Here is a 17,122-nt window from a genome sequence, read left to right as displayed (position 1 = left end):
GCTTAGTTTAGTTCACAACAATATAGGTACTGTGAAAACACACTTTTAATCTCTGCAGTTTACAATACTCTATATAGCTTTTAAAGCAATTAAACAACATTTAAGATTAAATTTGTCAAAAAATGTAATTTAATGTAGACTTCAGAAACTTTGAAATAAAAGGCCATAATGGAGAAACATTAAGAAACCTGTGGAATTACCAAACTGTCACAATACTACTTTCCATTATAAAGGCATCTTGATAAAGCAAAATAAAAACCATGGAAAATACAAAAGTCAAATTAGAGATTTGGTTTAGTACTTTCCCTGAGTCTCTTTAAAAATCAAATGCAAGTCCAGCCAGTTCTAAATCTGACCCAAAGGTCTTGCCCACCTCCATACCTCCTCCCTGGAGAATACATTTAAGACTAGAGGCCACACACTGAAATGGTCCCAGGGCTTTATTTAAATGCCAGTTTGCTTATGCCACTGCCACAGGGTTACCTGATCTACCACTATAGGTGGGCTTAAAGAGCTGTCAAGATTTTATCTTGGCCTACTATAATGTAACGCATTGAGACTATATACCAAATAAGGACAACAGATCTTCAATTCTTAATAAATATTAAAATTCTAAATGGATTAGGACACTATATACATCAAACTGTGGTAACTTAATAACATGGGAGGCAAACCCTTTCATGTTTTTAAAAATTTACACAAATGGGTGGTAGTGGGTAAGTCTTTTTAAAGTTCTAAATCTCAGATGTCACAAGGGAAAAAACCTCAAAAATAAGACATTTTCACAAGTTAAAAAATCTAATTCATTAGATCTCAAAACAAAGTTGAAAAAGTGGTTATAAGTTGATATTTGAATATGGGCATTCTAATTCCATAAAGCGAGTTGTCCCCTTGATTCTTAAACAAAATAGGCCCCTACAGTGTTTCTACTTGATCACTTAATTGCAATTATATGTATGTATACACATATATGTATATATGCTTGCAACTGATGAAGCAGTTCAGTAAAGCACATTATAATTAATCAAATTAAGGATAAAAGGTTTATTTCAAATGTACTAGGTTACTTGCTGGGCTTATGCTATTAGAGCACTAAATATTATGAATCATACTTTCTAGTCAAATGTAGGAAAACTTTTCCCATACATTTTGACAACCATTCTTAGGACATCAAGGAGAGCTGCAAAGCACTGCCAAACTGTGACTCCTCCATCATAATGAAATCTCAACTGCAGAGTAACAGTCAACATTTCAAAAGGTAATAATCATGTACTACCTTAAAATTTAGGGGTGAAATGATGGCTCTAACTACAAAAGTGTGACATTTATTCATTCCTATTAATTATTTAGTTCAGTAAGATAAGCATCCCACTGCACAGTTGGGGAAACTGAGGCACAAAAAGGTTTGCTGGGATTTTTTAAAAAAAGATTTGTTTAATGTGAGGGAAGCCAAGATCATAACTACAATCAGAACTCTAAAGGCTAGACACTTATGGGGTAAAATGGATTCAAACTTTGTAACATTACATGTAACTCACCTGTCCTGTTTGTATCACATCTACCTTGGTCCAACCTCTTGCAAACTCTTTAAAATATGGACCTGGATGCCTCTTAGCATCTCTTTTTTCCTGACCAGGTGAAAAAGGCCAGCCAGTGCTTGTATTAAAAAAAAAAAAGAATACTACATATTGCAATTAGCAAGGTTCAATTATGAAAATATTCCATAACTGAATTTCAACAAATCTCAAAAACATTCCACAAAATTCTGTAAGAATTCTTGGGAAGGTATAGTACTTGGCATTCCTCTCTAACACAGAAATTCTTTGCATTACTGTTGAAGATCTGAAATTAAGTGTATATGCTCTCATAATTGGTAATATCACAGTTTTACTAAGCTAATAAATAAAACTGAAAGGACACCCATGTTCCTAGATAACACCAAAACATTTACCTAGGATTATTAAAGAAATCATAGCACTTTGGTACCCTTTTCAGAAAAACCCTAAAATGTACAAAGGTAAACATAAGTATGTCGTATTTTATATTGTACTGAGTAATAGTAAACCAGTAAGGCATAACCACTATGACTTCTTGACCAACTTCATATCCTGAAACAACATATCTGCCCTCGCGAGCTACCATTCCAATTCTACAGGGTATTCTCCAGTGAGACAAGCTGTACAATGACCATTCTTTTCAAAACATTTCAGGCCATTTCCATTTTCTTGAATGATAATATCCTGCTTTTCTATTTTCTGTTTTTTAAACTTTATTCTTTCTTGTACAGATGAAACCAGTCCTTCTACTGACAGATACACAACACTGTTTGCTCCTATAAGGGAAGAGAAGGAAAAATAAAAAGGTTATGAGACTCCTTTAGAGAGTAGGAAGTGCCTCAACAGAGAATAGTTCCAAAAAGAAAATCTTAAGCCAGGATAAAATTTTCTCTTTTGGCTTTTCTTTAAAAAGAAAAATTAAAAACAAAAATTAGGGCCTTTTTAAAAAATTTTAATTGGTTAGGGGACAACAATTTAAAATAGCAGTGGAAGCTTCTAATCTAGGATGGACTTAGAAAACTTCCAAGTAATTTTCTTCATTAAGAAAATAGATTTTGAAATCAGGAATACTGGGGTTCAAAATTAAGCTCAAGCTCACTTCTCTTTTCTAAATGTATTTTTTCATCTGTAAATGGGGAAAACACTGCATAAGTGTAGGGTTTTTTATGACATTATTATGATAATACAGATAAAGCGTGTTAGTTCCTGGCAATAGTGAGTGCTCACAATATGCTAACCATCAGAGTAACATTCAAAATGTTAACAGGTAAGGCATAGGTATGACTAGGCAAAATAAATGCCAGCCATAAACAAGCAGTGCACACTGGCTGAATATCTATGTGAGACCTTACCTGATTCTGAAAGGATGCAGTCTTATCCAGAATAACATGGATCTCCAAGTCTTCTGGTAAGCCTACATAAGCTTTTTACTTTTTGATTTATATTCACATTCAAATTATTCTACTGGGATCTGTGGTAGAATTGTTTCTGTTTTTCTTGGCATCTGACCTTTGGGAGACTTTCAGTAATGTACTTGCAGTTCCCTCTACCTGGAAAGCCTCATTTCCCCAACCTAACCTAAGTTCAAGAGCCACCATTTCCTGGAAGTCTTTCTTCTTCCTTTGATCTCACCTTAGTCTTGCTCTCCAACACAGCTGTTGTCTACGTATGTTGCGTGGTGTCTACACATGCCAGGCACTCTTATTATTTAGAATAGTGTTCAAGATCTGGACAACATATACGATATGTACTTTTAAAAAATACTGAACACTACATAATTACAGACTTCGGATTTTTTCTGTTAATAAAGGATTAAAGACAAAATTTAAAGAAAATTTAATACCTACCTAAATATTCTGCGAGATGAACAAATTCCGGTTTATTGGCAATAAGCTCTTCTTTTGTGGGAATGTTTATTCCCATGAAGCATGGAAATCTAATTGGTGGTGAAGCTACTCGAATGTGTACCTTGGAAAGAAATAATTTCACACATTAATTATTTGAGATTAATTGTAACAATAACTATGCAAAATTCTCTTTCATTGGTCAAATGCAATGTAAAATTGTTTAAAGAATATTTAATAACTTATGGATAATGAAGCAAACTACAGAATTTGTTCCACTAAATAACAGACTAAAAAGAATACTAAAAAATCACCTGATATACATATAGAACTCCAGTGTTCAGTCAGAACTACTTATAGAATTCATTACCAAAGAATCTTACTTGAGCAGCTTTCCTCTAGACTCCAAAGTATCGTGGACGAAAATTTCAAAATGTCAGCCACTTGTGAAAGGTTCTTTTATATAGAGCTGTCCACTGCTTCTGTTACCTATTAATGAGGAATTTTCTTCCTTCCAATCTCCTACTTCTCATTTAAAGACTTTACTTCCCTAGGGCCATCTTCATTTTCTTTTGTTACACATGAATGCGCTTTTGTTACTTCTTATAAAAGCCTTTAAGATGAAAACTATGATCCAACAGGTTATAACAAAAAACCTCAGTATTATGAAAGAGCTATTTGTCATATTATTATTTTCTGTCCTTTGTCAGGTATATTTACATGGCTGTAATGGCAAAGAGGAGTTCCTGGGTGGCACAGATGGTTGAATGTTTGACTACTAACCAAAAGGTTGGTAGTTTGAGCCCACCCAGATGTGCCTCAGAAGAAAGGCCTGGTGATCTGCTTCAAAAAGGTTATAGCCTTGAAAACCCTACGGAGAGGTTCTACTCTGCAACACATGGGGGGGGGTCGCCATGAGTCGGTATCAACTTGATAGCAACTGGTTTGATTGTTTTTTTGGAAACAGTAAAAAGTGTACACATTTACTTTTTACCTTTTATAACAGCAAAGATTTTCCCACAATAAACAGTCTTCTCAATTATAGTTTTTAATGGCTGCATCATCTTTCATCATACTGATGTATCAATTTACTATTTTCCTACTGGTGGATATTTAAGCCATTTCCAGGTTTTTTGCATTTTGTCTTTTATTATTGTAATAAATATTGAATTTACTTTATAACTCTTTATTACATGATTTCCACAGAATAAATTCCAAACAGTAAGATTATCATAATCATAAAGAGGCTGGAAAATCATAATTATAATTATCTTTGAAACTTTCTACATATACTTTTTCATTCTGCTTTCCATTCCACTTTCTCCTACAATAGATTTTTACATTTCCTCAATTATTAGTTGCAAATGGCATCTCATTTCTGTTTCTGCAACCTGAATTACTGAAATATTTAGAATCAGAATAAGTTTTGAAATTTTAAAATATAACTTACTGTGTCAAATTTATTATCCTGGGATTGCTTTTATGTCTTCAAATAAAGTAATCAATAATCTACAGATTTATGTATTCTATTTTGTGGTTTTTGTTAGTCTCTTAATTAATTTTATATATTTTTTAAGCTTTTATATTTAGTTTTTAAATCTACTAACGATTAAATTTAGCATATAGTATAAGGGTGGCTATTACATATTTTTCAAATTACTACAGCTACTCCTAAACTAAGTTGATTGGAAAAATGTTAATTTGTTACACTGAACTATCCATTTTGATTCACTGTACTGAATTACAATTTTTATGACAATATCACATTGTTAATTATTGGCGCTTCAGGGTATCTCTTAATATTACTTACCTCTTTTGCACCAGATTCTTTGAGCAATTTTATTATGGGCGAGATAGTATTCCCTCTCACAATTGAATCATCTACAAGAACAATTCTTTTGCCTTTAAAGTTGTCTGACAATACTCCAAATTTTTTTGCAACACCAAGTTGTCTTAACCTCATGTTTGGCTGAATGAAGGTTCTTCCTACGTATCGATTTTTACATAGCACCTCCACATATGGAAGTCCACACTGATGGAGAAAAAAGAAAAGGACAATGAGCAGCAATATACAGAATACTCTAGGCTCCTATTTACTGTAGGTCATACTGCCACCATAGTATGTATGTAGAATTTCAAAATGTTCTTATTCTAAACTCTCCATCACCAGATTACAATTTTCTTTCACTATTTAAACTGTGGAGAAAAAAGGCAAAAGGAAAAATCATTAAAATATACTCGGTGAGTAAACCAACTCATTTTGCTAGAATTTATAATGCTTCTCTTAAACAAACATCACTATTTTAGAAGAGCACAAAACATATGAAGACATGGCAAAAAATACACCACCATCAGAAGATTTCACATATTTAAAAATTATCAGCTACAAGAAATTAATTAAAACCAGTACGTGAAGGAGATGCTTTTTTGAGGACCAGGCAGTAATTTATTCATTTCTCAAAGTATTATCTATCTAAAATGTATACATGTTATTTTCTTTTACAAGCTAATAAACTAAACTACCCAAGTTAGTGAATGTTGTGTATTATACTCCAGGATCAAGCTACTGGTTATGAAAAAAGAAATTAAGCACAGTACTAAGAACACAATTTTAAAAACAAACATAAGCAGCTTTACTACTCACACTCAGTAGGGAAAAAATATGCCAGTGGCTTGTGAGGGTACTTTAAGAAATAGATTTGAATAAGTAAATATTACCACTAAATTCTAGATATATTCACAATGTTGTCTTTTTAAAGAGTAGGAGGCTAAACTCCAAGTCTTTGAGTGGGCCTTTTTGTGGTTTTTATTAAAATAGTGACATTGAATGAAAAGGCTGGAAAACAAATAACTCCTGTAAACAAATCAAAATTAACCCTCAAACCTTCCTTTCTCCTTACAATAAATTGATAAATTTTCTTTATAGGCAAGGATTTCTCATTTCACTGAAGAGAGCAATTCACTGATCATGTTAATTAAGAGAACATACCTTTTTTGCATAACCAAGAGCAGCGGGCGTGGCAGATTCCGGAACAGTGCTGACCAAATCTGCATCCACAGGCGCTTCAATTGCCAGCTGCTGACCACAGCGATATCTCACTGTGTAAACCATTTGACCTGGTATGTGTAGAAAAGGAAATAGATTAGTTTTACTTAGTATAATACTGCTATTCTAAAAGCTAGTTTGACTAGAACCCTACAGTTGAAAATAAATAGGAACTGGGGAATTTAGTTTTTTTAATCTGACTTTAATATACATAAAAACCCTAATCCATACCCCTAAAAGAAAACAAAAGTCAAGAGATGAATGAAAGAAAAAAAATAGTGACATTGTAACTTCAGTCCCATATCCATAACATATAATTATGTGCTTTCGGAGTGCCAGGTAAACCTTTGGGCCAAGAACAGCCGTGTTTCAATGAGATAAATAAGTTATCTCAACAATGTTGTTGTTGTTATTGTTAGGTGCCATTGAGTCGATTCCAACTCACAGTGACCCTATGTACAACAGAACGAAACACTGCCCGGTCGAGTGTCATCCTCATAATTGTTATGCTTGAGCCCATTGCTGTAGCCACTGTGTCAGTCCATCTCGTTGAGGGTCCTCCTCTTTTTCACTGACCCTGTACTTTACCAAGCATGATGTTCTTCTCCAGGGACTGGTCCCTCCTGATAACATGTCAAAAGTAAGTAGTGAGACAAAGTCTCGCCATCCGTGCTTCTGAGAAGCATTCTGGCTGTACTTTCAAGACAGATTTGTTCATTCTTTTGGCAGTCCATGGTATATTCAATACTTGGCATCAATTCTTCTTTGGTCTTCTTATTCATTGTTCAGCTTTCACATGCATATGAGGCAACTGAAAACACTACGGCTTGGGTCAGGTGCACCTTAATCTTCAAAGTGACATCTTTGCTTTTTAGCACTTTAAAGAAGTCTTTTGCAGCAGATTTGCTCAGTGCAATATGGCATTTGATTTCCTGCCTCTTGCCTCCGTGGGTGTTGACTGTGGATCTAAGTAAAATGAAATCTTTTGACAGCTTCAGTATTTTCTCTGTTTATCATGATGTTGCTTATTGGTCCAGTTGAGGATTTTTGTTTTCAACAAATATCAACTATAGTCAAAGAAAAGAAATTTTCCTTACCTTCAAATATACTATCTGGTCTCGCAAAATAAACATATTCAAAGATACAAAAAGCCACTGGATTCCCTCCAGACCTTGATATAATATCAAGTGTTTGGACATTGTGTCTGGATATTTTCACAATTTCTCCAGGCAAGACTTCACGGTGATATCTTGGAAAACAATGTTAAAGGAAGAAGACTTTTAATAAACCAGTCCTTAAGGCTGATAGTAACAACTATTATAAAACATATAGAATCCCTTCCCTTATAGAGAGAAAATGGTCTAGTTTAATATAAAATCTAGAGATGGCCTTTTTCTTAAAAAAAACAGCAATATGCCTCCAGCAGTAATTTCTGTAAATCTTTTTCTTATCCATAAATTCCAATTTACAATTTTTAAAAATAAAGGGCTTAAGTTTTACTGATTTTGAAAGAATAAAGGCTAACGGGAACACTTTTATTTTATTTTATTTTTGTACTTCAAGTGAAAGTTTACAATTCAAGTTAGTCTCTCATACAGAAATTTATACATACATTGTTATGTGACCCTAACTGCTCTCCCTATACTGTGACAGCACATTCCTCCTTTCCACCCCTGATTTCCCATGTCCATGCAACCAGCTCCTGACCCTCTCTGCCTTCTTATCTCACCTCCAGACAGGAGCTGCCCATTTAGTCTCATGTATCTATCTACTTGAGCTAAGAAGTACATTCTTCATGAATATCTTTTTTTTTATTATTTTATTTTAATCCTGGCTTAAGTTTTTCTATTGTAACTATTCCTTGTTGAGGAGATCTTTCCTTTCTAAAATGTTTCATTATTTTTAAAGAAAGATTCCAATTTCAAAATTTGATGGTATTACTGGACATTAAAGTTAAAATCATTGCAACTGCAGAACACAATGTACCTAAGAAACAGCATTTATAAATATGTTCTCTTGCTAACATCAGAAAAAAACTTTCATGTAGAAATCAAAAGAAAAATTGCTATCAATGTGGAAAAAGCTAATATGCTAAATGTAAAACTTACATTGCACCAATAGATAAAAAGCTACAAGATTCTGAAGACACCACCCATCCTTCCGTTTCTGAGGGGTTTTTCCCTGTAAATCACAGGACAATCAATTCAGTTAATGTATTTAAGAAATTTTAAAAGAGGCTATCTATTTCAAGCGAACTCTTTAAACAGCAAACAGATGAAAAACTCGTAGAACATCCATTTCTATGACTTTAAGAGCATGTGGATTTTCATTTGGCTTGAGTCAAAGATAAAGTAAATAATCTCCCAACATTCCTTCTAACATTATGATTCCATGGCTTGAATAAGTCATCTGACAAGTCAAAACCAAAATCACTAAAATCATACTATAGAAATGAAACACCTGGGCAAAGGATGCAAAAGAAGCAATTCAGGCAAGAAAAAATAGGAATGTCCAATAACTACATACAAAGCACCTCATCCTCAGAAATACTCATAAAAATGTACTTTTTATCTATCCTCTCCTCACCCATAAGCTTTTTATAGCTAAAGATTTCAGGGTGTGCTAGCAGTACAATGACTCTGAAAAGCATTTTGAAGTTACATTCCGTCTGAAGTTCATTACCTTTTCCATTTATATCAGATACAGGAATAAGACGACCAATGCATAGAGGACGATTTCCATAAGGATCTCGTACCGCATAAATAACATCTCTGTGCATGATAAGCAGGGAGTATGCTGTGGGAGCCTCCTTCATTAAGTTTTTAATCCTGAAATTAATTAAATAATTGAATGAATAACTTCAGTTATAAACACATGCAAGGCTAAGCTCTCATTACTAGAGCTGCAAGTTTAGTCCAGTTTTACAATTACCTTGCTACCCAGTCTGGGGTGTCATCTCGCTCCTGAGGAGGGGTATACGCCAATAACTGGGTAATCATTTCACTATCAGAACTTGTTGATAGACCAACACCATGACGCAGAAGCTATTTAGAAGGAGAAAAAGATTAATCATTAGAGGGGAAACTCCACCCCACCCTTTACCCAATAGCCCATCATAATAGAAAGAAATCAGGCCTTCTGTTGGTACTCAGTTATGAAAATCCTGCATCTCACTAAGGTTAAGTATATGCTAATAACTGAGAATCACTGCCGGAGGCAATGGAAAGTCTCTGAAAGTTTTCAAACAGAAAAAAAAAAAAGGTGCTTTAGAAGATATATAGAAAAGCTTTTGAAAAGTCAGTTTGAAGGATGGAGACCTACAATGGGGGTGAGGATAAAGGAGCTATGATGGTGTGGATTATGGTTCTAACTTTTTCTACCCTCAACAACCCTGACAAATAAGATAGATTTCTATAAGTAGAGTGGTGCGCTACGGTGGTGACTCTCAAACTGGGTTTGGTGGTGGGAGTGATGGTGCCTACCCATCCTCACTGATTATTTCTGATAGAGACAGAAAAAAGAAAATGACTGTATTGACTAATTAAATGTAGAAGTAGTAATAAATATTTGTTGAATGTACTCTATGATGGATACGAGGTTCTGAACAAGACTGACTGGCACAAGGGCATCACCACTGACATGCACAGTCTAATTAAACTGACTACAGAATGCAACAGAAAATTTTCAGTAGGCAAAGCAGAGGTAAATTCTAGCATCTGGATAAGGGATGATGTCTAGAAATAATGAGCAAGATACTGATTGGAGTTGAACTCTTGGTGGTTATCTGGAAGTGGAGGTTTTATCTTTTTTTAGTAATTTTTATTTCATATTTATATTTTTGGAACTATCTAAATTTTTAAATGAACCACAACATTTTTTCACTTGGGGGAAGAAAAGAATATATCTTCATTATAATGCCATAACCTAAGAAGGCATGACAAAGCCCTGGGAAATACCTAAAGCTAGAATCTGAAACAGAAGGACAATGAGTGGTACAGAAGCCTGGGTTCTAGATATTTTCCACCCACCAGTTCATCATCATTTAACTTCTGTACCTATCCTAGAATTTAAGGGGACAGCAGTGTGGGGGTGTATGTAATCATCCTATTACTAAATACCAACCTGGTTCTGAGGTTACCAAACCAAGATTATTAGAATCTAATGAACTGAAGAAATTTGACATCAATTAATGAACCGCAAGAACGGATAAATAAGAAACCACTAGGAATATAAAAAAATACCAAGTAGTCAGGAAAAAAAAAAAAAGGAAGATGAAATGATAAAGGCATAGGCTCAAAATTGAAACCACTAACATAGAAAGCTCCCAATAAAATGCTGTCAACAAAAGAGCCCCTTTCCCAGGCTATGTTTAGTTTTCTGTTGTTTCCAAAACATTTTTTTCTCATACTTGTCATCTTCAAGGTTATACTCCATTTCTTCTTATGCTTTGAGCATGGGGACAAATTTAAAGGGACAGCAACTCTAATTTCTCTGTGCTTCTAATATCAACCATAAATCTTTTCCAAATCTCTACTCTAAAGAATCAACTTGTGAGCATGAGAAAATGCAGATTCTCAGACACATTCCTCCCACCTTATCCCCCACACACAGAGACTCTGGGGTGACATCTTGGAATCTGTAATTATAACAAGTACTCCAGGTAATTCTGATGCAACTGTTCTTTGCAGTTAGACAACAGGTGGCAATAGTTATAAAATGTTCTTGAACAAGATCCTCATTAACTATCACAATCATGAAAAAAGCATTTCAAAAAACTTACCTTTTTCCTTAATCGGGTAGAATTTACTAATTCGCCATTATGGGCCACTGCTATTTTCCCATGAAGTGTTTCAACAACAAACGGCTGACAATTTTCTAATTCACAGTTTCCTGTAGTGGCATACCTCGTGTGTCCAATTCCAAGATTTGAAATATATAATTTCTTCAAACTGTCTTCAGTAAAGACATGATTTACAAGACCCATTCCCTTACAAAGTCGAAGTAAAAGCACATTTTAGAAAAAAACAGAGACTAAGTAATAAAAGCCAGCCCTTTGCTTAGGCAGTCCTAAATTAGACAAAGCAGTTCACTTAATTTCTCTGTACCTCATAATCTTAAAAAGGCTAGTCTAATCATGAGAACTGTGAAGCACTTAGATTTTATAAACATTTAAGAACAGATGTTCTAAGCATAAAGTTTATAAAATATAAACTAAAATAATTTGCACTTTTAAAAATCAAAGCATCTGGAAGTATTTAAATAAATTACCTGTTTGAGTAAGTCAGTTCTAGACAGTAAACTATCACTGGGAAAGAAATCCATTCTAACTTGACCAATGTGAGAATATAAAGTTGGAAATGGCTGATCAAAAAAACCATTACTTCTAATTGCAAATTATTTATTCAAACCCCTCCCCCACCTCCATATACTAGTTATCATCTAGCTATTATTATCTTTATAATCAATTTTCTTAAATGCTCAAATATACCTTGTGTGTTTTGAATATTGGTACTGAAAGTCCATCACTGGTCACAATACCAGCACTCTCCTGGCCTCTGTGAATATAAAAAAGTGCCAACTGTTAAATCTGTCCAACTGATAAGCTTGATTAAATATACCTTTCTCGACTTGATTAAACATAACTTTCTCAACAAGCATCCATGAACTTAGCCTGACAACATATTCAGTGCTACCAGTACTAGTACCACTTCTACTGATGATGATAATGATGATTAGCAATAACAGCAGATGATCTTGTCCTACTGAGCTATTGGTATAGTTACAACTATATGCCAGGCAGAAACCCTGGTGGCTTAGTGGTTAAGGGCTACAGCTGCTAACCAAAAGGTCGCAGTTTGAATCCACCAGGCACTCCCTGGAAGCCCTATGGGGCGGTTCTACTCTGTCCTATAGGGTTGCTATGAGTCGGAACTGACTTGATGACAATGGGTTTGGTTTTTTTTTTTGGTTATATGCCCAGCACTGTCCTCAGTACTTCACATGAATGATCTAATTTGGGTTTTGTACTATTATTACTATCCCCATTTTACAGATAATGACACTAAAGGAATGGAAGTAACTTAAGTAACTTACCCAATGTCACACAGAGAGCAGGTGGCATGGCCAGGATTACAACCCAGACAATATGACTCCATATGACCTCTAAATAAGGTTTCAACAGGATGACTATGTGCATATAAATGAAAATCTCCAAATATAAAAGCAGGTGAAATGCTCAGTTCTGGCTACTAGGAATTAGGAACAAAATTTATTTTTGCTTTTCTCAAAACTTCTCCAACAAATATCTATCACCTTTTGGTATCAGAAAAAAATAAATACTGCTTTTAAAAACTCTAAGTTGACTTGGTACCCATCCTATTTCCTATGCCTGTATCTTGTTTCCTGCATTAGTGTTTTAGGTGATGATCAGAGAAGAAAGATAAAGACATGCTGGAGGAAGGGTAACACACATGAGACAGAATCTGCACCACTGTGGAGTATAAACTCAAATTATAAAATAAGGGTGCCAAATGCTCAAAAATTTTTAATAGTTATGAACAAGTGCTATAAATTCTAGATGCTTATTGATAAATTTTTGTTCCAAATATCTATCAGGGTAGAAATGAAAATTAAACTCTACCAGATATGTAAATACATATTAATAATTGTTACTACATCGGTCTCAGTTATTTGGTAAAAACAATCTTTTTCAAAATTACATATTATTATTGCTTAAGCATTTCAATAATAAGAAAACTACAACATATTAAATATATTTGCAAAGTAACATTTTTTAAAAAATTAAATTACAAATGATTTTACTTTATCGATGCATTAAATACAATGCTAAAAATAGATATGCATAATAGTACACAATCTATGAGAGTAAATAAATTATGATGCACCAGGGCAGAGAGAATCTCTGCCAATCATTTCCAAAACAATTTTGAAAAATTGACAATCATTTAGTAAAACAGAGCAAATTGTATGAGAAAAGAAATACACAAAAAAATGGTTTTCTTTTCCCTTTTGTCTCAAGGGTAATTTTTCCCTAAAGCAGATAGGAATAAGGTTAGGAATTATTTAGGTCCAATCTGCTTTAATCACAAAGCCTGCTTATTTGGCAGTTTCTCAAGTTACTCCCCTCAGGCAGTTTGAAGCAGTTAAACAAGATCCCTTCAGCTCTTTGGAGCTTATTGACAACCAGCTGTCTGGTTTCCTAGGAAACAAAACCTTGGCTAGAAATAATGAGTCATTTCCAGGTCACTTTCAACATGGAGAGTGGAGCAGGAAAGCACTGGACTGAAGATGAGGTTAAAGCTTTGCTGAGTGTCTGGGCAGAAAAAAACATACGAAAACAACTTTATGGAACACTGAGAAATAAAGGAATATTTATTTACATTGCTAAAAGACTGCAAGCATTAGGCATATACAGAGATTGGAAGCAGTGCCGGGCAAAGTACAAAAATCTCAAATATGAATACAGAACAGTTAAATATGCCCACAACTCTGGAGACAGCTCTAAAACTATGAAGTTCTTCCATGATTTGGATGCGATCCTGCAGTATGACCCTGCCCCACAATTAACGGAGGAGGATGTGAACGGCAGGTGCCTGGCAACGCTGAGTCCAAGTACAGCCCCAGAGACCAAGGAAGGTAAAAGAAAAAGTACTATTCTTTTGTTTTTACCTAGTGAACTGTAAGGGTACAGAACTTTTAAATTTTAAGTCCATATGATAAAGACAGCCTGAAATACCAAGGTAGAGAAGAACAACTGACTTGCTATGCTATTTTGCACAGGGTAAAAATTAAAAAAAAAAAGACTACCATCACTTTTTAAATCTGTAAAATAGAGAAAACTCACATTAAAATGACATTAACTGCTAATGCCAACTGATCCTTAAACATGTCTGAAATGTTTTTGAAATACAGATTGGGGTTCCGAAAATATTTTAAGTTTTCATTTTAGAAGAGCTGCCAAAAAAAAAAAACACACCAAAATACAGCTTCCAAAAATACAGAATTTCCAGCTCCATTTTAATGTTCCCATTTTCCTGAATTTATAAATAAAAGACTAAAATACTAAGCACAGATAAACACTTATTACTCATTTGGAAAAAGCTACTTCATTTTAGTAATGAAGTAAAACAAAATTAATAAATGATTTAAAGATCAAAATAAGGTGCTTGACCTGCTGTGTTGTTAAACCCTACACTGTTTACAAAAAATTTGCTCCTGGTCTATGGAAGTGTACTCATCACCCAGCAAAGGGGGTAAATCAACAGCAGTAATGAGATTTCTCTCATAGCTGAGTCTTACAGATGCTGTTTTTAAGAGCAGAGATGGTTCAACTCAAATATCTGTAGCACCTACTGTCTGCGTGCACCATGTGCAAGGCACTGAGCTACATGCTCTCAGTAAAGCGTAACCTCAAGAAAGGAGGGAATCCATGAATAAACGTAACCACCCAAGGGAAAAATGGTAAATAAAGGTACCAAGTGAGAAGGAGGTTAATTGGACAGATTAGATTACACTTGGGTTAATTTGGGTTAGCTGAACTTCATGTTTAAAGCTCAACAGTAAATCATTTGGTAAAAAATCCACTCCATTTACACATTCCCTTTATACTTTTGATCACTAAATTCTGTATTTTGAGAAGCTTTGCAGTCGTTACCATGTTAAACAGCAATTACAATATTGTATTCAGTTAATCACCCTGGACCCTTCATTATTTAAATGCTTTAAATACTGATTGATTAGTGCTAAGTATATCACTCAGCTTCAGTGGTTGGTCTGATGAAGATGTGGGTGCTAATGCCCCCACTTCTTTAAGATCTTTTTCTGGTCCTTTCAGCCACCACCATGGGTTCCAAACTTCTCAGTTTCGCTCCTAAGCACAAGGCCCATGTTTACAACTCACTGTGTTTAAGGTACCTCAAACCCCCAATTCTAAAACCAAACTCTTTTTCTTTCCTCATAAAACTTGATTCTCCTATAAATTGCTTCCACCTGAGTATCACTGTACTTTTGGTCACTTAAATAGAAAGCTTGAAGACAGCCTTGACCTTTGATTGATCACTGAGTCCTTAAAAAAATCTACCTCTGACATGTTTCATAAATTTTCTCTCTGCTCCATTCTCATCATCCATAACTTCGTCTCTCACATGGAATATTAAGGCAGACTCTTAACTGGTCTCTCTGGTTTTCAGCCTCTTACCATTCATCTTCGATCATGCTACTAGTTGTTCTTTTTTTTTTAATTATAAAATTACAAGCACATTAACATTTAGTTTGCATTTTTAAAATATTGAAATTTTACCCAGGATTAATCATAATTCAGGATTAAATGTTATTCTTAATAGCTCCAAAATATTTAATTGGGGGTATATCCCAGAGTTTAGGTCTTTGTCCCCTCTTGTACAAATGATACTGCAATTCATACCTTTTGTCCAGATTTAACATTACTCTAGGATAGACTACCAGAAGTTCAATTACTGGGTCATGGAGTGTGTGCTTAACTTTGAAACATTGCTAAAATAACTGCTTTGCTAATTTAATAAATAAATAATGTAGTCTAGAGTGGTGCATGTTATCAGTAAGTTTTTATTTTGTACTTGTTTAATTACTAGTGATGTGAAACACTTTCTACATAGTTCTTCACTTTCACAAATTGACTATTCATGTCAACTGGGGTCTTAGAAATACACACAACCTCTTTTGCCTTATAATTTTCCCTGATTTTTATTTAACCTACAGAAATCATAAGTTTTTACTGTAATAGTTTCTTTTCTAAGGCATAGAAAACCCTCCTTTACCCACGTTTGATGCATTTATAAGGTCTTCTGGTTTTCCTATGGTGGAATCAGCAGAATTTTTATTGGTGTATGGTAAACTGAAGAAGTGAAGAAAATTAATGTGCCTTTCCCACTGTTGGCATCAACCTCATGGAAGTGGTAAGGACAGAGGATCTGGTCCCCTCTGTTAGGCAGCAGGTAGCCTGAAGCTTGGCAAAGGATCCAAATACACCTCTGACCACTACAACTCTAGAGTCTCCAGAGGCTCCATGTCCCGGTCACTGTAATTACCCTGAAACTCAGAATACCTTTGGCTTACTGCTGCCAAAACATTTCTTTGATGACCAAGTTTCCACTCCATTTCCCTCCTCTTACTTTATACAAATACATAAGTAGTAATAATTTAAGAGTTTGGGTTAAAATCTCCAGGGCATAGGGAGATTCTGGGATTCACACGTGGAATGATCAATTTAAAAAAAAAATTCCTTGAAAGGGTTGGGCAAAGAGCTCTTCTTTACCCCCACATGCATGTTCAGCTCCAGGTTCCTTTCCATGAATATAAAACTAGGTCCTAAACCAGGTAACAGAATAGCAAACCCTACTTTTCCTTATTGTTCTCATAATCAAACTCAGGTGTTAAATGACCTGGGTGTATCAGTATCTTCCTCACTTCTGTCTAAAGAGAATTCTTATGTAACTTCAGATTTTTATTTTCCCAAAGAAAACACATCCATGTTCCCAAATGTCTCAGTCATCTAGTGCTGCTCCAACAGAAATACCACAAGAGGATGGCTCCAGCAAAGAGAAGTTCACTCTCTCACAGTCCAGCAGGCTACAAGTCCAAATTCAGGGCCTCAGCTCCAGGGGAACGCCCTCTCCGTC

General features: G+C 34.8%; 1 protein-coding gene across 3 annotated transcripts in view; it reads right to left on the bottom strand.

The window, feature by feature from the left end:
• Nucleotides 1–1,876: 1,876 nt before the first annotated feature.
• The window catches only part of PPAT (phosphoribosyl pyrophosphate amidotransferase), a 40,679-nt gene continuing 25,433 nt past the window's right edge, over nucleotides 1,877–17,122 (bottom strand). For 2 of the 3 annotated variants that reach the window (XM_004382885.2, XM_023737315.1), the window contains exons 2-11: nucleotides 11,935–12,001; nucleotides 11,227–11,433; nucleotides 9,378–9,490; nucleotides 9,129–9,274; nucleotides 8,555–8,627; nucleotides 7,544–7,695; nucleotides 6,390–6,517; nucleotides 5,211–5,432; nucleotides 3,404–3,524; nucleotides 1,877–2,332 (exon numbers count right to left, since the gene is read on the bottom strand). In XM_004382885.2, the coding sequence (XP_004382942.1) occupies nucleotides 2,136–2,332; nucleotides 3,404–3,524; nucleotides 5,211–5,432; nucleotides 6,390–6,517; nucleotides 7,544–7,695; nucleotides 8,555–8,627; nucleotides 9,129–9,274; nucleotides 9,378–9,490; nucleotides 11,227–11,433; nucleotides 11,935–12,001 (1,426 nt within the window). In that variant the 3' untranslated portion in view covers nucleotides 1,877–2,135. Of the gene's footprint in view, nucleotides 3,284–3,403; nucleotides 3,525–5,210; nucleotides 5,433–6,389; nucleotides 6,518–7,543; nucleotides 7,696–8,554; nucleotides 8,628–9,128; nucleotides 9,275–9,377; nucleotides 9,491–11,226; nucleotides 11,434–11,934; nucleotides 12,002–17,122 lie in introns of all 3 variants that reach the window. The other variant, XM_023737314.1, reaches the window with a different exon arrangement.

This window comes from Trichechus manatus, unplaced genomic scaffold (genome assembly GCF_000243295.1).
Source record: "Trichechus manatus latirostris isolate Lorelei unplaced genomic scaffold, TriManLat1.0 scaffold00101, whole genome shotgun sequence".
Lineage (NCBI taxonomy): Eukaryota > Metazoa > Chordata > Mammalia > Sirenia > Trichechidae > Trichechus > Trichechus manatus.
This window is presented reverse-complemented; position numbering and strand designations above follow the sequence as displayed.